This window comes from Perissodus microlepis, chromosome 19 (genome assembly GCF_051167445.1).
Source record: "Perissodus microlepis isolate ML-2025 ecotype Zambia chromosome 19, ASM5116744v1, whole genome shotgun sequence".
Lineage (NCBI taxonomy): Eukaryota > Metazoa > Chordata > Actinopteri > Cichliformes > Cichlidae > Perissodus > Perissodus microlepis.
In genome coordinates, this window is record NC_140479.1 from 27,842,182 (window position 1) to 27,862,792 (window position 20,611).

The window sequence follows — 20,611 nt, forward strand, 5'->3', positions numbered from 1 at the left end:
CAAAAAATAAAAGAAAAATAGTAACAGGTTTTTTAAATCTTTATATAAACTCAACTACGTTTAAATAAATGTTGTAAATAACGTCATATATTTCTCAAGTAATATATTTTAAATCTGGACAGATCTTCAACAAGTTAGTGTAAACACTCTAAACTTCCAGCTGACAAATTCTGGAGGCCTGCACTAACATCCCAGTGCAGCCTATCTCACTTTGCAGCTGTCTGCAGTAGCTGTAGCACTCCCCCTGGTGGTTGCACGGAGTCCAAAAATTATTCAACCACAAAACAAATCATGTTGTTTGACTTTATTCGTCTGATGCAGTTAGCACAAAAAAAGAAAAGAAAAATAGCTGAAGACTTGAAAAACAATGGCCTGCAATAGACATGTGATTTCATGAACACTGTTTGCTTTTTTTCCCTCCCCACAAACTCCAACAAAGGTGCATGTTTTCTTCCCCCTGTTCAAGACATGACAATAAGAAAAATAATATGGAATAAAAAGAAGGAATAGCTTTCACTTCAGTCAAGTCCCCCCCCCCCCCAAACAATAAAAGGGCATAAATAAAATGACTCAATCAAAACATCCCAGTCACACCAACCACATTTTACACAATTTAGCCTGCACACTACTAACTAAACGTAATCTTATAGGCTGATATGTGTCGACATCTTAACTTCTAAATCGGTTTTACTGAAGTAAAACAAATGTAAGGCATACAAACATCTCCCAATAAGACCCTAAAATAACACAAACAGCATCTAGACAGCTGACAATAATTTAAGACCCTGAAAACATGAATAGGTTAGGACGTTTAACATCACTCTCAGCAGACACCTGCATAGTTAAAGGAGAGAAGAGGCCAAATGGATATGCACTATAAATCGACAGGCTTCGTAGCAGACAGCAGCCTTCCTTGGTTGAGAGGGTTTCTGGGTGAACCTCTGTAATAGTTCATGTCCTTCCCGGTTAGCTGCTGCAGAGGCTTCTGAGCTCCTGATGGCTCATTGGTTGAGCAGTCCACTTGGGTCTTTGATTGGACTTTGTTGGTCACGTCGCCCAGCGCACAGGACTTGGTGCGTGACTTTTTTGGAGGCACTGGAGGGGGCTTCTGTAAAGGGCACGTGTGGCTTGATGGCACCTCGTGTTCTCTGTGGTGAGGTTGAAGTTTTGGGTGAGGGGAAAGGCCACTCTCTAGACTCACAGCCTTTGCTACTTGTCCACGCTGGTTGGTGATGGTACCTGCATTTCTAACAGGTTTCCTGCTCTCTCCCATGAGAGAGTTAATCCTGCGAACAGTCTGACGCACAGGGGTGCGGTGGAATTTGAGCGGTGACTTGATCTGATTGCTCTTTGAGCCTGTGGGAGAATAAATGGTGAGTTTGTTGAAGTGCTGAATGTGGTCTGCCACTCGACGCCTTTCAGCCTCCTGACTGTGTGATGAAAACGTTGGTTGTTTTTGGACTTTGGTACCAATCTCTGGAGAAAGTTCCCTGTCGTCATGTAACACACTGACTACAGCGTCAGTTTTAGGTGGTGTAACAAACTCATTTCGGAGTTCAAGACCTGGTTTGTATGGAGTTGACTGCCGTCCAGAAGAGACACCTAGTCTGAAGTGAGCAGGACTTTGGATATCCAGAGCATCAATCAACTTGCTACAGTTCATCTCCTCCATCTCCCTTTCTCCTGCTCCTACTGTGAAGCTGTTATTCCCACCAGCAGGAGCAGCACAGAGAGAACCTTTCTCATCCTGGATGACTGGGCTGTGGGATTCAGCAGCCTCAAGAACTACACTATCAATATGCAAAGGAGACAAAGCAGCAATTTCAATCTGGCCAAAAGTAATGTTCTGTTCATTAGCCAGAAGGCTCTGCTGCATACAGAAGCTGGGGGCTTCACTTGGCACAGACTGAGGTCTGGCTGTTGAAGTCTCTGGAGGAGGGGCTGTGATCATGTTGGAAGGTTTTGAAATACCTGCTCCAGAGGCTTTGCGGGACTCCTGTATGACAGCCCGGAGATCACTTCCAGACTCTGAGAAGGCCTTCTTGATTTTCAGCAGGGTGGGACCGGTTTGTCTCTGGGCTTCAGGGATTGAGCTCTCGAGGCTCTCTGCACTGGAAGCACAACACAACTTCATGGGAAGGCTGCTTACTGCTGGGGGCTTGGACACAACGATGGCGGGCTCAGACATGTAGCTGCTTTTAAGGCACAGGTTCATTGGAGTATCCGTGAAAGACCCGCCGCTCAAGGCCTGGGCTCCTACGGGCGTCTCCGCACACCACAAGCTTCGGTGGGCATTTAAGTCACATCTGGGCGTCAGCAAGTTGTCTTCAGACTTACTAATGAACTTGGAGCCTGGAAAGGTACATTTTTGATATGCATTACATGACATGACAAGAAGATTTAATATTTTATTTTAAGCATAAAGTTCAGCTGTCTGGTACTTACTCTTGGATTCAGTTTTTCCAGGCTGAGCTGATGGAATGAACTCTGTCTCTTTGGTGAAACGGAAACTGGTGGCGCTCTCCTGTTTGGCAAGTCGCAAACCAATGGACTCAGAAGCCTTTATGAGCAGCATGAAATGAGAAATGAAAGAGGGTGAAATGTCAGAGTAGTATTTTGTTAAAAAGGATCCCACAGAAAAAACCAAAAAGTAACATTAAGATGTTAATACCATGACTTTTGTGGTTAGTTCTTCAGAGGATGATAAAAAATCACTCAGAAGAAACAATCCATTTGATTTTTATTAAAGTTTTTATTAAATCAAGAATACACAAATGACTATAAAGCGTTAGTATAGAGCCCTTAAACAGCCTACACAATGTACTCAAACACTGGTTACAATATATTTTATATAAATATATATATGTTAACATTCTTCCACCTGAGTGCTTAGTGTAGTAAAATCACTGAAATCCAAGCATAACAAATACCATTCTATTGTTTGGTACCATGCAAATATCACAATTTAGTCAGTAATATTACATCATATTACAATTACGATTATCTTAAAGTCCTGCATGGATTACTTGTTTTAGAGTTAGTCACTTTAAGTAAACTTAGAACATTAAAAACAACAATAAAAAAGTGCTACTGTGCACAAACACATGCCACATTACTCCTCATGTGCAAATGTATTAATTGCAGATTATGCATGAATGCACTTGATTAATCTTTCAGTGTTTATGGGAAAACCAGAGAAGTGGTTGATTTCCATCAGGCCAACACACTTACAGCGTCTTTGCTGCTCTTCCCCCCGAGGCTAAAACGCAAGCGCAGGGACTTGTGTGGAGCTTCTTTTTTGCTTGTTTTAGGAGAAAAGCAACCAGCCTTTCCAGACTCAACTCTGAAAAAGATAAATAAATAAAACAATTATTAGCAAGATAAGCTGGGGATAGCCTTTAGATTAAAGGCTAAGGCTTTACAAGTGTATCTTCCTTTGGATGAGGGGTGGGGAATTCATTTTCCCAAATGGCAACATTTGAAATTGGGACTGTTGTGGAGGGCTACACCGATAATCAAAGAGAAAATGAATACATAGTTCAGCTTATTGGTGCTGCCCTTCACAACAGTCCCAGTTTCTCATGTTGCCACTTAGAAAATGAATTGCCCGCCTCTACTTTACATGATTTTAAATAGAAAAAGCAACAAAAGTGAGAAATGAATGATCAGATTTGTACCTGTTGATAAGGTGTCTGCTGCTGAGTCGTCGGCTCTTCTTCCTTGCAGATGTGGTCAGTTGCCTTCTAGACCTCCCTGCTGACGACAGGACATTTTGGGAAGAATCCAGCACCCCCGAAGTACTGCAGGCTAAAATATGTAAGGAGGAAAATTAAAGCTGTATTAAGATCAAGAGATACCATAGCAGTTTATGCCCAGTAATTAAACATTCTTTACTACCTGATCCAGGTGTGGAGGGCCCGTTGAACAAAATATTAGGAAGCAATTCTATCCCAAGGTTCTTTTTGACAGATCTACGTTTCTTGTTTGAAAAGCCAAAAGAGCTGCCAGACTCCAGAGGAAGTTTTCGCTTGGAGGCTGGTGTTGAAATCACAGGAGTTGCAGAAGAAAAGACTGGCAAAAATCACAGAAGAATTAATGTCTTCACACATGCAGGATTTGATCATTTCCATTTGAAAACATGCCAAAAGGACTCAGAAATATTGGTAGAAGCTTGTAAATAAAAAAATAAATAAAAAAATCATTGATGCAAAAAAAAAAAAAAAAAAAAAAGGCAGAAGAGTGAAAAGCCAATCAAGCAAGCCTGTGCACTATTCATTCATTATCACGGTAGATGCAAACTGCTTTAATCCAAGTGCAAAAGAAGATTTAAGCACGAAATCAAATATGATTCCAGATTTATTTATTTTATTAAGGAAATTTTAGCTTGTCGTTTATTTTGTATAGCAGATGGATTACTACAGTTTTATCATGCTACATGGCAGGCAACATTACCCCGTCTGACCACGGTACATACCAAGACTGTCTGTGTGGGGGACATTTGTGGGTGTTCTATTAGTTTTTATCTTATTCAGTGCACCATTGACCACATCTGAAATATGAGCCAAATACACATTTACTGACTACAGCAGTTTAAAAATAACATTATTGAATAACATGCACTGCAATGCAGTGCTTACTTTCACTTGCATTTGTCTGATGTCTTGAGTGACATATTCCAATTGAACTGAAACTACAAATATTCACATATTGTACCAATAAGCAAAGAATTACTGTAAATCTGATATAGCCTTACCACCCAAGCTGCGCCTGCTTTTCCTCTTCATTCCCGAGTTCAGCTCCGGCTCTTCTAGTTCATCATGAGCAGGAGACAGAACCCCTGCCTCACAGCCCATCATGGCAGGAACTTTGTCTTGAAGAAACTTTGGTAACACACCTTCAATGCACAGACAGTCAAATATTTAGAGGTAAAACAGAAGAGTGAAACCTGACATACAGAAGAAATACTTTTAAGATCAGCGCCTCAGGTCATACCAAAGCTGTGAGCATTCTCTATGAAACACTGGACTACAGCGGCCTGCAGTTTGAGGCGTTTCTCAGTGTTGGCGTTCATCTTCTCTGTGCCATCACCAGAGTGAAGGAGGTTGGGTGCCAAGATTACAGACAAGTTACTGCTATCCATCTTATTCTCTGCACTCCTGTGATAAAGCAGTAACAGTTAAATATCAATTCTTTAAATATAAAAGTATTATGTAATAAATAGCATAAAGAGAATTTGAAAAAAGGTGATTTTACGTTAACTTACCTTTTAGATACATTGTAAAGAAAGTCAAAAAAATAACGCAGCACACATAAGTTCCTGTCTGGCAAAACACAAGACAGCAACATGGTGGCAGAGGTCCTCTCCTCCTCATTTGGGAGCTGCTGAGCCTTGAAGAAGGCTTCCTGCAGCTCTGTGGGAAGCACGGGCTCCGGTAACTCACGGAAAAACTGCTTCACCAGACCCGCCACATCGCAGGGAAGAGCAGTAGATAGGCACTCTTCACCCGCATCCAATTTTGCCTGGACAGACAAAACACAGCTCTGTTGTGTTAGACAGTCCCCAGTGTCAAGGTCACTCGGTGAAAGCGAGGTCAGCTTCAGCCATCACTCACCCTGAGTGCTTTCAGACGAACAACAGAGCCTGATTTTCTGAACAGGCCCTCTGTGTCAATCTGTGCTAGCAGCCTCATGCACGCGTCAACCAGAAAACTAAGGGCAGTTAAAAAAACAAACAAAAAAAATCATTAGTATAAAATGCACAAGATGGGACATGAAACAACTTGCCAGCTGCAAGTTTGAATAGACTAAAATATGCATTATTGCCTACCTTGGAACACTCCCACATTCCATATTGTAATATGGAAAATTCTCCAGGGACATACCAAAAACCTTTGTCTGGGGAAAAAATAAACAATAAAACATTATGTTTGCTCAGTTTTACAACTTTTAACAACAAGGCTTGAAAGTTGGGGAGGAACAGAAACGTAGCTATACTGCTGTAATAACACTAACAATCTATAGGCTGCATCGAGCCACTCACATATTCATCCATTGCAACACTGTGGTTATACAGTTAGTGTGGTCTTCCTTAGAGACCAAAACCACTGCCAAAATTGCCATTACTTTTGACCAGTTGACTGACTGGATGCCAAGCATTCCTAAGCTTAAGAGAGACACAGAGGCACTTTGTTGGTTTAAAACTGTCCAGCTTTTTTCAGCAGAGCAGAACTTTAGTACTTGCCTTCTTCCTTCTGACCTAAAGGTTGGACTGCTTCTATTAATTCTCTATCCACAAGAGGGACTATTCGTGCAAATGCAGAAGTTTAGCCTTCATTTGAAAAGTCAAAGTGTGTTGCAGCAAACCTTGTGACTCCTGTAACCCATTTATAAGTAGAGGGGAGGGCTTCAGTAGTTATTTCCACTCATTTCCACATTAACTGACATTCACTTTAGCAACTTACATCTAATCATCTGTGCCGTCACAATGTCAAAGTGTGTATTAAAGAAATATTTTAAAACCCACACAAATATGAAGCTATATAAGAAAACACTGGCCTTTAGACTCTAACAAAATCTATGGTGTGAACAATGACGGCAACACCCAAACAAAGCACCTTCAGTGCTTGGGTGACAACAGTCTGCGAACAAATGGGTCTCGTCAGCTTTCAATAATATGCTAATCTGATTCAAGAGTCTAACCAACACAATGCCCAAGGTTAATAGTGTGAACTTGCTGATTTGTCGTCTAACTACACCAACACAACGATTACGATGAAGTCCTACATTTCAGAATCGCTGCAAATAAAATACAAGTGAGTGGTGTTGAAGATTAGTAAAAACGTTTTATTTAAACTTACCGAGTTGCTGGCTGCTGACTTGCAGCTGGCCGCTTTGTTTTTGTTCCAGTTCTTTGTTTTAATCCCGTACGCTGAGCGGAGGTGCTGCACGGCCACTAGACGCATCACATTTTTCTCCATGACTCTCATTTTTGCAAACGTACCTCGAAATTTTGCACTGATCACTTATCTCTGCCACAGCAAACTTGAACTCACAGCTCTAACAGTTCAGGCCTGACCACAGCCTCTTCGACTTTGTTAATTTCCCAAGACCTCCGGACGATAACTCATGCTCAGCGTGAATATTAAGCGTCCATAAAGCTCTGTAGCAACACAACCGTTGACCACCTGTATGGAGAATAACCTTACTTAGTCCTAATGAATAGACAACTCGACTAAAGTTACATTATGGAGCACTTATCTAAAGGTTAACTTCATGCATACGTTGCGATGCAGTTAGCTAGCTAACATTAGCCAGCTAGGTTAACACATTGACTTTCTTCTATTCCGAAATAACCGAAACGGCATCTAAGTGACACGTGGTCTAAAACGGCCTACCTCCTGCAAAACAACAAACTCTATAAATTAAATAAGTTTAACTCGTTAGCTAGCTAACTGCATTGTAATAAGGTTCGCTCCTCACATCGGTTGCCCACTGTTTCCGCAATGCATTCAAACAGCGGCGCTCCCTGCTCTCTCCGCTGTGATTGGCTGAAATTCTTTTGAATAACGTGCTTGCTTTTTTGTTTGTTTTAACACCCAGAGCAGCCTCACTGGGCGGTGCAGTTTCTGTTAAGGCAGAGCAAAACTCAAGCAGACGCTTCGATCAACCGGTAGGCCATGTAGTTTAAACGAGTCAACCATTTGAAAAGGAAATTTCCGCTTTTTCGTGCCTGTACACAGACAGTGCCTCTTTTATGCTGTGTCTAAGATGTCTAGTAATAAGTAAAGTTAAATATAACCTGACTTTTAAATAACCAGCACGTTTACTGACACCACCTGAGTCTTTAAGGACTTTAAGGACTGGGAATTGTAAAACTTTTTATACCAGAGAAATGACCTAGTTTTGAAGCCGCCCTGTTAATTTTCTCAGTTAGACTATTTCTTAAATGATCCATATTTGTTTCACACAACAATATCATAGGAGGTTCTCTCACAAAGGTTTGTCTTTATTACAATAGAACATACACTTATATACATGAGACAGCAACGTGCAAATGCATGGATGAAAGGAGGTGTGCTTAGAAGCATTTCCTGTGAACAATGGAAGGGCCGGCCTCATCGTACTCCTGCTTGCTGATCCACATCTGTTGGAAGGTGGAGAGGGAAGCCAAGATGGAACCACCAATCCAGACGGAGTACTTCCTCTCAGGTGGAGCAATGATCTAAGGAAATGTTAAACACCATTTAATCAGAATCAGAATACTTTAATCCCTAAGGAAATTATCTGGGTTACAGTTGCTCAAGGTCAATAACAGTAACAGACTGAACTAATTAAATAATTCAATATATTACAAAGTTTACGAAATAAATGTTCATGATGTGTTAATTGACTTCATCCATGAGTGTATTTACTTAAAACGTCTGCAATTCTCTCACCTTGATCTTCATGGTGCTTGGTGCCAGGGCTGTGATTTCCTTCTGCATACGGTCAGCAATACCAGGGTACATGGTGGTGCCACCAGAGAGCACATTGTTGGCATACAAGTCCTTACGGATGTCAATGTCACATTTCATTATGCTGTTATAGGCAGTCTCATGGATACCAGCAGACTCCATACCTGGTGGAAAACAAGTAAAAAGATTAAAAAGGTGTTTTGTAACATAGAAAGATACAGCGTAACTCAAGCATCGAGACTGAACTCACCAATGAAAGAAGGCTGGAAGAGGGTCTCTGGGCAACGGAAACGCTCATTACCAATGGTGATGACCTGACCATCGGGCAGCTCGTAGCTTTTTTCCAGGGAGGAAGAGGAGGCAGCAGTGGCCATCTCATTTTCAAAGTCAAGAGCCACGTAACATAACTTCTCCTTGATGTCACGCACAATCTCACGCTCAGCTAAGGACCAGAACGTTTAGCTATTTAGGAAAATCCAATTCATACATTTTTATTACGCAAACTAATTAATCAAGATGGCATAGTCCTACCAGTTGTGACAAAGGAGTAGCCACGCTCAGTCAGGATCTTCATCAGGTAGTCAGTAAGATCACGACCGGCCAAATCCAGACGCATGATGGCATGTGGGAGAGCATAACCCTCATAGATGGGAACATTGTGTGTTACACCATCGCCAGAGTCCAGCACAATACCTTTAACGAGCAAATAAGAGCAACAGTTCAGCTATGTCACACATCACTCACTATACAATGTTGCTGACATCACTGAGAACACATGCTGCTGTAGGGGGATTAGCACCTCCACTTGACAAGGAGACAGATGACAGACATAATAATAGTGTAAATGATACAAGTTTTCTCTTGCTTAAGTACTGGATCTGTATTTTACATTCTGGAATAACTGATGTCAGACTCAAATAAAGACCTGGAAAAAATGAAAAGTTTACTGACCAGTGGTACGGCCAGAGGCATACAGAGACAGCACAGCCTGGATGGCCACATACATGGCAGGAACGTTGAAGGTCTCGAACATAATCTACAAGAGAAAGCAAGCAGAATCAGAGGGAGAAGAAACACACAACTTACGTATAAATGGGGTCTAAAACAACTGATTAGTTGCTTTAAATACCTGAGTCATCTTCTCCCTGTTGGCTTTGGGGTTCAGGGGGGCCTCAGTCAGCAGGGTGGGGTGTTCCTCAGGAGCTACACGCAGCTCATTGTAGAAGGTGTGGTGCCAGATCTGACCGAGGAAAGAGAAGAAATCTGAAATAACTGAATAAGCAACAACCTGATCTTAGTAACGAGGCACCAAATGCTCTTATAATGGCTGTAAAGATAAAGTGGGGGTGTAGGTACCATGAAATTGCACAAACCTTCTCCATATCATCCCAGTTGGTGATGATGCCATGCTCAATGGGGTACTTCAGTGTCAGGATACCCCTCTTGCTCTGGGCCTCATCGCCTACATAGCTGTCTTTCTGACCCATACCCACCATCACACCCTGAAAAAAGACACATGAGCTGGAGTATAAAACACATGAAAATAGTTACCCTAAACATATTTTTAACATTGCACTAAGATAGTTTTTTGCTTGGAGCATACCTGGTGGCGGGGCCTTCCAACGATGGAAGGGAAGACAGCACGGGGAGCGTCATCTCCAGCAAATCCAGCCTTGACCAAGCCAGAGCCATTGTCGCACACAAGGGCGGTAGTCTCATCGTCGTCACACATGATGAGGCTTTACTGGGGTGATCTAAAATTTGATGAGAAGGTTTAGGCTGGTTGTTAGGAGCATCTGCCTAAATTCTCCATCATATAAACTAAAGATGTGTTATTGTTGAACAATCACTGACTTTGTTGTTGGAGCAGCTGATTAAATGAGACCCTTTAGAGATAGAGTCAGTCACTCGTGTGGTTAATAGATATGTATTAGCTGCGATTTAACAGTCCTTTGAAGAGCAGCCAGCACTATCTGATAGCTGTTCTTATGGTATTATCACTTGTGAATACTAACACAACTCAATTCAGTGGGTGCAACAGAGCTAATTTGATGTGGATGGATGCTATTTTTGTCCGACCCTTGTCAGAAACCCCTGATACCATATCTCCACAGCCACGATTGTTCCTGGGGTATCTAAGAGCTGCTGAGGTAGCACCAAAAAGGGCCACAAGCGGGAGACCTGTGAGCTATTTTAAGCTCAGCACCCCCACAGCCGTTAACAGGGTTAAACAAGTGACACATTGATCTCTTGCTATTTCAGGTCAGAGAGAAGTGCCAGGCCAGCACCCATCTGTCTGTACGCTGTGACACTCGGGTTTTACTACTTGCCTCTGTGACCCAGCTGCCTCTAAACCTAAGCCACTGAGTCACTGGTAAATTTAACCAACATCCTCTCGGAGTTGCACTTTCCAAGTACTACTCTAGTGTGACTTTGTAGTGTATCGGTATACTTTGTGAGACTTTGCACACTACAAAGTGTACCAATCACAGGAAAACACATCACCCCACTGTCAGTCGTTTGTGGCATCAAACCATTTTAAGCAAAAAACAGGTAGAAATAACACCAGCTTTCACTGTGCTCCACAAATCCAGTCAGTGATTCTGAGAACGCTGAAATAACCTAATCTATTCTCTCATAAAAGTAAAAAAAAAATAAAAATCCTTCATTTCAAATAACAGGTAGCAACTTTTCTGAAGGTAAAAAGAAGGCAGTTGCACAAGCAGATACCTCTTCAGTGATTCAAAGAGACACACTTTGAAATGTACTCACCTAAGCAAGCTGGAACACAGATGCTTCCACTGGGATGCAGGGTCACAGTCAGAGGATCCCCTTAAATATGCCCCACGATGGGTCGAAGGACAAGGGGCGGGGCTGAGGGTTCACACGAGTCCAAATAAGAGCTGCCAGCAAAAATCCTCATGCCCTTGGAAATGTGTGTTTCACATACATGGAAGAGACTTCTCTACAGTGCACTCCTACTCGCTCACAGTTTAAACATGACATGTTAGTTGAGTTATTCTTGCTTTTCGGATGCACCCAGAGATGACTATTGATATGAACCACTGAAATTTTTTTTCAAAAACTGGTGTAGATGGTTGTTATATGTAGGTCTTTAAAAGAAAACTTTTTAAGATAATTAAGCATTTTTCTATATTGTTACTAAAACTATATCTGATGTCTTTGTTTATATAACTATACTGTAGAACAAGAGTAATAAAGGAAAGGAAGAAAGGAACATAAAGCATCATCTGCATTTTAGTTATGCTGCAATCTCTTAATAGCTCTCAAATAATGTCAAAGTCTTGATAAAGTGTCTGTATAATATTTGAAATGATGTGTTTCCCAATGTGGAACAAATACAACTCATCCCTCGCAGGTTTTGCTGATCCATCCAGTCAAGACAGCGTGACTGGTGTCTCGCTAAGGAGATGAAAACAACCACTCTGCTGGTATGTGCACTGAGCCTCCTCAGTGTGTGGAACAGCTGATGGTATTGCCAGAAGGGCTCTATCTAATCTGGCTCTCTGTGTCAGCGCTCCATCATGGTTGGCTCAGCTGTCTCCTTATAGGGTGATGGTGAGGAACAGAGTCATTAATGAGCAGCCACTGAGGTTTCACAGCTTGCAATGAGGAATTCCATATAAGTGCCACTCACTGCTTAAGGTGCATTTTCCTTTATGTCCACTGAACCTCATGATGTAATATTTTCACATCTGTGAATGAATGATACAAACATTTGGCATAATCGTTGGTGTAGCACAAGAATGTTCCCTTTGGGATTTTTCTGTATCTCAGAAAATGTCACTCATTTATTTGTAATGATTACAACAATAATTAAGTAAATACAGGGAAGAATAACTCTGATCTAAAAGAGAAATATGTGCAGTATATGATAGGTAAAGGAATGTGAGAGCATTCTTCTGCTCCACACTGCCCCAGCAGACACAAGTGCCTCCTATTTATAGCTGTACTCCACAGATAGGAGCTGGATGCAGACGAAGCATCACATAGTTATCTGCATGACAAAGAGGACTTTTAATAGAAGACTGGATTTATATTGTTTGGATACAAGAAAGTAAGGGGTGTGATTCACAGTAAAAATATAACAAAGGGCGACAGTTACAGAGCAAAATTAGGAAACAGAATTCAGTCTTGAACTGTGAGGATTATAAGAAACTAAATAAAGAATACCTCAGGTGTATTTATGGGTGGAGAGGGACATTATGGGAAAACTATCACTCCATCCATTCATCAGTCTCACGCCCAGTTTAGGATCACAAGTTAAACTAGAAAAATTTGCATTTCCTGCGAAAATGCAGTGTGGATGCTTTAAAGCTGAAGCTGTCTGCAAAAACTAGCTGAAAAAGCTGAAAAGTTGCAGAAATTGTAAAAACTTTGCAGAAGCAAAGGAACTTTGCTAAAATGGAATAACTTAGCAGAACTGCAATATCTTAGAGGAAATATAATACTTGGCAGAAATACAATAGCATAGCAGAACTTTGCAGAAATATTGTAACTTACCAGAAACATGATAACTTCTCAAAAATACAAGAATTTAGGAGAAATAGTATAAGATAACAGAAAGAATATATTTAGCCAAAAATACTTAAGCATTACGGAAACACTATGATTTAGAAAAATAGTACAACATAGCAGAAATACTGTGTTTTACCAGAGACACTGTGATGAACTATGAATATTGTCATTTTAAATTAATACTATGTTTTAGCACAAATACTATAATTTGACAGAAATACTATCATTTGGCAGAAATACTATGTTTCAGCACAAATACTCTGTTTTAGCACAAATATTATAACATAGCAGAAATACAATTATATAGCAGAAATGCTTTATTTAGAAAGAAAAATATAATATAGTAGAAATACTTTGATTTAGCTTAAATACTACAATATAGCATAATAACAATGATTTAGAACAAATACTATGATTGAGCAGAATAGTAATAACTTAAGTGAAAATACTGGAAAAGTAAGATGACAAACTGAAAAAAAAAACAGAACATGGTTAAGTTCCCTCAAAACTAATTGTTGTTCACCTGTGAAAAAAAAATAAAGAAATAAAAATAAATTTAAAAAACAAGAAGGAACAGCCAACAGATACACATAAAATCAAATATGTATACACAAATGCACAGAGAGAGAGACACACGGAGGGTCTATGCCAGTCAACCAGTCTGAATATATTATATGTTTTTCCAACAATGAGATGCTGCCCTAGAGAGGGTCTCTCTCTCTCTCTCTCTGTCACACAAACACACACACACACACACACACACACACGATCCAATTCAGTCAACCAGTCTAAATATATTGAATTTAAATCTTACAATGAGATCATCCCATAAAAAGGCTTTCTCTCTCTCTCTCTCTCTCTCTCTCTGTCACACACACACACACACACACACACACACACACACACACACACACACACACACACACACACACACACACACACACAAGATCCAATTCAGTCAACCAGTCTAAATATATTGAATTTGAATCTTACAATGAGATCATCCCATAAAAAGGCTCTCTCTCTCTCTCTCTCTCTCTCTCTCTCTCTCTGTAGCACACACACACACACACACACACACACACACACACACACACAGGGAGAGAGAAGCAAGTTTTCAGTCAAGCTGCCTGGGAGCTGCTGAATTTGAATCCACCAATCAGAGAGGCTGTGCACTTTTTCCCGCCAAAACAGGTGCACGCAGCACAGAGAGACACACAGGATTTTTGCAGTCTATTTCTCATAGTGAAGACTCCCCTCAAACAAATGACCATAATTTCCTAACCGTAGGGGCTAGAACGGTCATTCTTACACCGTTTTGTTCAGAAGAGATTGGGGAATCTTCAAGTGTTGACAATTTATCATTAAAATATGAATTTTTAGAGATATATGACATGGTTGACTTCTTGACTTAGAAGCCACGAATTCCCCAATATGCAAATTTGAATGCCTCAGCCCACATATATGATTGGCTGGCTGGGAAGCCGTGCAGGCCCTGATTTGTGGATTTGAATTCCTCAGCCCTCAGATATGATTGGCTGGCTTAGAAGCCATGAAGGCCCCAATATGCAAATTTGAATGCCTCAGCCCACATATATGATTGGCTGGGAAGCCTGATTTGAAAATTTGAATGTCTCAGTCCTCACAGAGGATTGGCTGCCTTGGGACCTGGCAGAAATATATAGAAATAGTATGATTAAGCATAAATACTACATTTAGTAGAAATACTATGTTTTAGCACAAATACTATAAAAAGAAGAAATACTATAATTTAGCAGAAATACTATATTAAGCACAAATCCTATAAAAAGCAGAAATACTATATTAAGCAATATAAATATCCTATAAAAATCCTATAAAAAGCAAAAATACTGTACTATGATTTGGTAGAAAAATTATAATTAATCAGAAATACTATATTTGGCACAAATCTTATAAAATAGCAGAAATAGTATGATTTAGCACAATAGTAATAACTTAAACAGAAAAATTGGAAAAGCAAAATGGACAGCTGAAAAAATGCTGAACATGCTGAGGGTCCCTCAAATATACTTGCTAAATGAAAAACATCAGCAAAAAAATATATAACAGCCACGCAATCACAAAAAATTGTCACATAAGGAAACACACATGCACAGAGAGACACACACACAAGATCCAATTCAGTCAACCAGTCTAAATATATTGAATTTGAATCTTACAATGAGATCATCCCATAAAAAGGCTCTCTCTCTCTCTCTCTCTCTCTCTCTCTCTGTAGCACACACACACACACACACACACACACACACACACATACACACAGGGAGAGAGAAGTAAGTTTTCAGTCAAGCTGCCTGGGAGCTGCTGAATTTGAATCCACCAATCAGAGAGGCTGTGCACTTTTTCCCGCCAAAACAGGTGCACGCAGCACAGAGAGACACAGGATTTTTGCAGTCTATTTCTCATAGTGACGACTCCCCTCAAACAAATGACCATAATTTCCTAACCGTAGGGGCTAGAACGGTCATTCTTACACCGTTTTGTTCAGAAGAGATTGGGGAATCTTCAAGTGTTGACAATTTATCATTAAAATATGAATTTTTAGAGATATATGACATGGTTGACTTCTTGACTTAGAAGCCACGAATTCCCCAATATGCAAATTTGAATGCCTCAGCCCACATATATGATTGGCTGGCTGGGAAGCCGTGCAGGCCCTGATTTGTGGATTTGAATTCCTCAGCCCTCAGATATGATTGGCTGGCTTAGAAGCCATGAAGGCCCCAATATGCAAATTTGAATGCCTCAGCCCACATATATGATTGGCTGGGAAGCCGTGCAGGCCCTGATTTGAAAATTTGAATGTCTCAGTCCTCACAGAGGATTGGCTGCCTGGGAACCTGGCAGAAATATATAGAAATAGTATGATTAAGCATAAATACTACATTTAGTAGAAATACTATGTTTTAGCACAAATACTATAAAAAGAAGAAATACTATAATTTAGCAGAAATACTATATTAAGCACAAATCCTATAAAAAGCAGAAATACTATATTAAGCAATATAAATATCCTATAAAAATCCTATAAAAAGCAAAAATACTATACTATGATTTGGCAGAAAAATTATAATTAATCAGAAATACTATATTTGGCACAAATCTTATAAAATAGCAGAAATAGTATGATTTAGCACAATAGTAATAACTTAAACAGAAAAATTGGAAAAGCAAAATGGACAGCTGAAAAAAGGGTGAGAGAAGTAAGTTTCTAGCTCAGTCAAGCTGCCTGGGAGCTGCTGAATTTGAATCCACCAATCAGAGAGGCTGTGCACTTTTTCCCGCCAAAACAGGTGCATGCAGCACAGAGAGAGACACAGGATTTTTGCAGTCTATTTCTCATAGTGACGACTCCCCTCAAACAAATGACCATAATTTCCTAACCGTAGGGGCTAGAACGGTCATTCTTACACCGTTTTGTTCAGAAGAGATGGGGGAATCTTCAAGTGTTGACAATTTATCATTAAAATATGAATTATTAAAGATATTTGACTTGTAATGCACCATAACTGAGTAGAGGCGAAGCAAAAACTGCCTTGACCTGCCCTCAAACAACGCTTTCTAACTCTAAATCTATTTGGAGTATCGATATCATTCTTTCACCGTAAGAGACAGCAGGCTTTGGTGAACAGTCATGGAAATTTTCAGGTCTCTGTGGAAAACCGTCAAAAAGATATGACGAGAGAAAAAAGTGGTTCATTTCCAGAGTTTGAAATCTGAAGAAATCTGAGCGAAGGACGAATTTCCTACCCTCAAACAAGTCCAACTCATCTCAGAACGGTAATAGGTGAGAAAAAAATTCTTGAATTGTGAGCGTCAGGAGTGTCTGAAGATATACGGGGACAAGCCTCATGTTTGAACTTCGCTTCGTTAAGGAGATATGACGATTTGAATATACCTCTCATTACAGAAATCAAGCGGTGATTTTGAACAAACTCTCCATTGACTTTCTATGGAGAGTTTTGAGACTTTGTGTTGGTCTGAGGAGATTTGCCAAAATTCTATAAATTCCACAACAATGATAGTGACATTTTCTGAAAGCCAGCAAAAATACCTACGTTTTGATGTATAATTTGTGGAAGTTGAGTGAAAATTGAGCAAGTAGCAAACAGTTGTTCGGACATGAAGAGAAGACGGCGAAACCTAGAGTGGCACACTGGAAGCCAAGTGCATAGCAACCATAACAACGCATGTATTTTGTGAAAAATCAAAAAGATGAAACTCAAAACTTGAAGAGGGATAAGATGAAAACGGTAACAGATATGAAAAAGCTGAATCATACATGAATAGCCCAATAATTTGTGAACATTTTAAAGTTTAAATGGAGTTTCTATGTGAAAGTATGAGGAAGTAGTTAAGTTTCAAAAACGAGCAAGTTTTAGCAGAATTGCAGAAATTTCCCATTCATTTCAATGGGACAAATTAAAGGAAAAAAGCTTAATATTTTAAAAAGTATAATAGCAGAAAATACCAAAAGTCATAGCAGTCATTAGCAGAAATAGCAGAATAGTTTAAAATTTGAATGGTGAAAATCGGACAAAAATTGTGGAAGTAGTTAATCGGCGAAATACGGAGCAACTAGAAGAATAATAAAGTATAAAGAACTAGAAAAATTTGCATTTCCTGCGAAAATGCAGTGTGGATGCTTTAAAGCTTAAGCTGTCTGCAAAAACTAGCTGAAAAAGCTGAAAAGTTGCAGAAATTGTAAAAACTTTGCAGAAGCAAAGGAACTTTGCTAAAATGGAATAACTTAGCAGAACTGCAATATCTTTGAGGAAATATAATACTTGGCAGAAATACAATAGCATAGCAGAACTTTGCAGAAATATTGTAACTTACCAGAAACATGATAACTTCTCAAAAATACAAGAATTTAGGAGAAATAGTATAAGATAACAGAAAGAATATATTTAGCCAAAAATACTTAAACATTACGGAAACACTATGATTTAGAAAAATAGTACAACATAGCAGATATACTGTGTTTTACCAGAGACACTGTGATGAACTATGAATATTGTCATTTTAAATTAAGACTATGTTTTAGCACAAATACTATAATTTGACAGAAATACTATCATTTGGCAGAAATACTATGTTTCAGCACAAATACTCTGTTTTAGCACAAATATTATAACATAGCAGAAATACAATTATATAGCAGAAATGCTTTATTTAGAAAGAAAAATATAATATAGTAGAAATACTATGATTTAGCAGAAATACTGTAATCAGCACATATACTGTAACATGACAGAAATTCCTCCACTTAGTAGTAATACTATAACATAACACAAATGTTATGATTTGGCACAAAAACCATGATTTGGCAAAAATACTATGATTTAGCAGAAATACTATGATTGAGCAGAAGTACTAAGATGTAGTAAAAGTACTTTGATTTAACAGAAATACAATTATGGAGGAGTAATACTTTAAAATGGGAGAAATATTGATACACAGACACACACATACAGAGCCTAAAGGGAAGAGTATTTGTGCCATGGAGTGTTAACAAGAATGTGAGGTCCATATTAGAAAAGCTGGTAAAATGCTAAAGGTTTGCAGAATTGTAATAAATGATGAATATGAATTACTGGTCTGTGATAGTGTATTAATTTGTATGGAAAAAAACCTGTTGACTAAGGTGGAATCTAACCCACGACGTCTGGGTTGCAGACCCGTGTCATTACCAACTGCGCCACTGGGAAAGAGAGCGGGCGCCTTGAAAAACAGGGTGATGAGCAGTCAGAATTAGATCGCGGTGAGAGGCGAAAAGCGCCGTTTTTTGGAGTTACAAAACGTTGTGTAACTCAAAAACTAGGTGGACTAGAAGCATGATTCTTGTACTGGCTGAATCAGCGGACTTTGGTGTACTTTGACCGCGATTTTCATTGCTCTCTGTACATCCGTCGCTGAGATATGACGAGAGAAGAAACGGCAGACCTCAGATATGATTGGCTGGCTGAGAAGCCGTGCAGGACCTGATATGTGCATTTGAATGTCTGAGTCCTCACAGAGGATTGGCTGCCTGGCAGAAATATATAGAAATAGTATGAATAAGCAGAAATACTAAATTTAGCAGAAATACTATATTAAGCACAAATCCTATAAAAAGCAGAAATACTATATTAAGCACAAATCCTATAAAAAGCAGAAATACTATATTAAGCACAAATACTATAAAAAGCAGAAATACTGTACTATGATTTGGGAGAAAAACTATAATTATTAGAAATACTATATTTGGTAGAAATACTATGTTTTGGCAGAAATACTATATTTACCTCAAATCCTATAAAATAGCAGAAATAGTATGATTTAGCAGAAATACTGTATTTAGCACAAGTACCAAAAAGTAGCAGAAATACTATGATTTAGCAGAAATACTATGATTGAGCAGAAGTACTAAGATGTAGTAAAAGTACTTTGATTTAACAGAAATACAATTATGGAGGAGTAATACTTTAAAATGGGAGAAATATTGATACACACACACACATACACAGAGCCTAAAGGGAAGAGTATTTGTGCCATGGAGTGTTAACAAGAATGTGAGGTCCATATTAGAAAAGCTGGTAAAATGCTAAAAGTTTGCAGAATTGTAATAAATGATGAATATGAATTACTGGTCTGTGATAGTGTATTAATTTGTAGGGAAAAAAAACCTGTTGCCTAAGGTGGAATCGAACCCACGACGTTTGGGTCGCAGACCCGTGTCATTACCAACTGCGCCACTGGGAAAGAGAGCGGGCGCTTTGAAAAACAGGGTGATGAGCAGTCAGAATTAGATCGCGGTGAGAGGCGAAAAGCGCCGTTTTTTGGAGTTACAAAACGTTGTGTAACTCAAAAACTAGGTGGACTAGAAGCATGATTCTTGTACTGGCTGAATCAGCGGACTTTGGTGTACTTTGACCGCGATTTTCATTGCTCTCTGTACATCCGTCGCTGAGATATGACGAGAGAAGAAACGGCAGACCTCAGATATGATTGGCTGGCTGAGAAGCCGTGCAGGACCTGATATGTGCATTTGAATGTCTGAGTCCTCACAGAGGATTGGCTGCCTGGCAGAAATATATAGAAATAGTATGAATAAGCAGAAATACTACATTTAGCAGAAATACTATATTAAGCACAAATCCTATAAAAAGCAGAAATACTATATTAACCACAAATACTATAAAAAGCAGAAATACTGTACTATGATTTGGGAGAAAAACTATAATTATTAGAAATACTATATTTGGTAGAAATACTATGTTTTGGCAGAAATACTATATTTACCTCAAATCCTATAAAATAGCAGAAATAGTATGATTTAGCAGAAATACTGTATTTAGCACAAGTACCAAAAAGTAGCAGAAATACTATGATTTAGCAGAAATACTATGATTGAGCAGAAGTACTAAGATGTAGTAAAAGTACTTTGATTTAACAGAAATACAATTATGGAGGAGTAATACTTTAAAATGGGAGAAATATTGATACACACACACACATACACAGAGCCTAAAGGGAAGAGTATTTGTGCCATGGAGTGTTAACAAGAATGTGAGGTCCATATTAGAAAAGCTGGT

At 39.2% G+C, this 20,611-nt stretch overlaps 2 protein-coding genes across 3 annotated transcripts; both read right to left on the reverse strand.

Annotated features, from left to right (window-relative positions):
- Nucleotides 1-274: 274 nt before the first annotated feature.
- Nucleotides 275-7,512, reverse strand: arhgap11a (Rho GTPase activating protein 11A). Of its 2 annotated transcripts, XM_084914300.1 has the most exons (12): nucleotides 6,858-7,512; nucleotides 5,828-5,895; nucleotides 5,613-5,709; nucleotides 5,264-5,520; nucleotides 4,993-5,156; nucleotides 4,754-4,894; nucleotides 4,475-4,549; nucleotides 3,898-4,071; nucleotides 3,678-3,807; nucleotides 3,232-3,343; nucleotides 2,446-2,560; nucleotides 275-2,352 (listed from the first exon to the last, which is right to left on the reverse strand). In XM_084914300.1, the coding sequence occupies exons 1-12, from the start codon at nucleotides 6,984-6,986 to the stop codon at nucleotides 875-877; spliced, it is 2,940 nt and encodes a 979-aa protein (XP_084770426.1). In that variant the 5' UTR covers nucleotides 6,987-7,512; the 3' UTR covers nucleotides 275-874. The 2 variants fall into 2 exon arrangements, with proteins under 2 accessions (XP_084770426.1, XP_084770427.1); XM_084914301.1 differs by lacking the exon at nucleotides 4,475-4,549.
- A 453-nt stretch (nucleotides 7,513-7,965) lies between these two features.
- actc1b (actin alpha cardiac muscle 1b) lies at nucleotides 7,966-11,463 on the reverse strand. The gene is made up of 9 exons (XM_084913970.1): nucleotides 11,226-11,463; nucleotides 10,057-10,207; nucleotides 9,827-9,955; nucleotides 9,583-9,693; nucleotides 9,405-9,489; nucleotides 8,985-9,146; nucleotides 8,704-8,895; nucleotides 8,436-8,617; nucleotides 7,966-8,221 (listed from the first exon to the last, which is right to left on the reverse strand). The coding sequence occupies exons 2-9, from the start codon at nucleotides 10,183-10,185 to the stop codon at nucleotides 8,078-8,080; spliced, it is 1,134 nt and encodes a 377-aa protein (XP_084770096.1). The 5' UTR covers nucleotides 10,186-10,207; nucleotides 11,226-11,463; the 3' UTR covers nucleotides 7,966-8,077.
- Nucleotides 11,464-20,611: the final 9,148 nt, after the last annotated feature.

Excerpts from the sequence above, each read along its gene's own strand:
- arhgap11a (XM_084914300.1), bottom strand. The coding sequence starts at position 6,986 with ATGAGAGTCATGGAGAAAAATGTGATGCGTCTAGTGGCCGTGCAGCAC. Across the intron at positions 5,896-6,857 it reads AGTCAGCAGCCAGCAACTCG|ACAAAGGTTTTTGGTATGTC; the intron begins GTAAGTTTAAAT and ends TTTTTTCCCCAG. Across the intron at positions 4,072-4,474 it reads CCCCCACACAGACAGTCTTG|TCTTTTCTTCTGCAACTCCT; the intron begins GTATGTACCGTG and ends GATTTTTGCCAG.
- actc1b (XM_084913970.1), bottom strand. The coding sequence starts at position 10,185 with ATGTGTGACGACGATGAGACTACCGCCCTTGTGTGCGACAATGGCTCT. Across the intron at positions 9,956-10,056 it reads TTGGAAGGCCCCGCCACCAG|GGTGTGATGGTGGGTATGGG; the intron begins GTATGCTCCAAG and ends GTCTTTTTTCAG. Across the intron at positions 9,694-9,826 it reads ACTGGGATGATATGGAGAAG|ATCTGGCACCACACCTTCTA; the intron begins GTTTGTGCAATT and ends TTCCTCGGTCAG.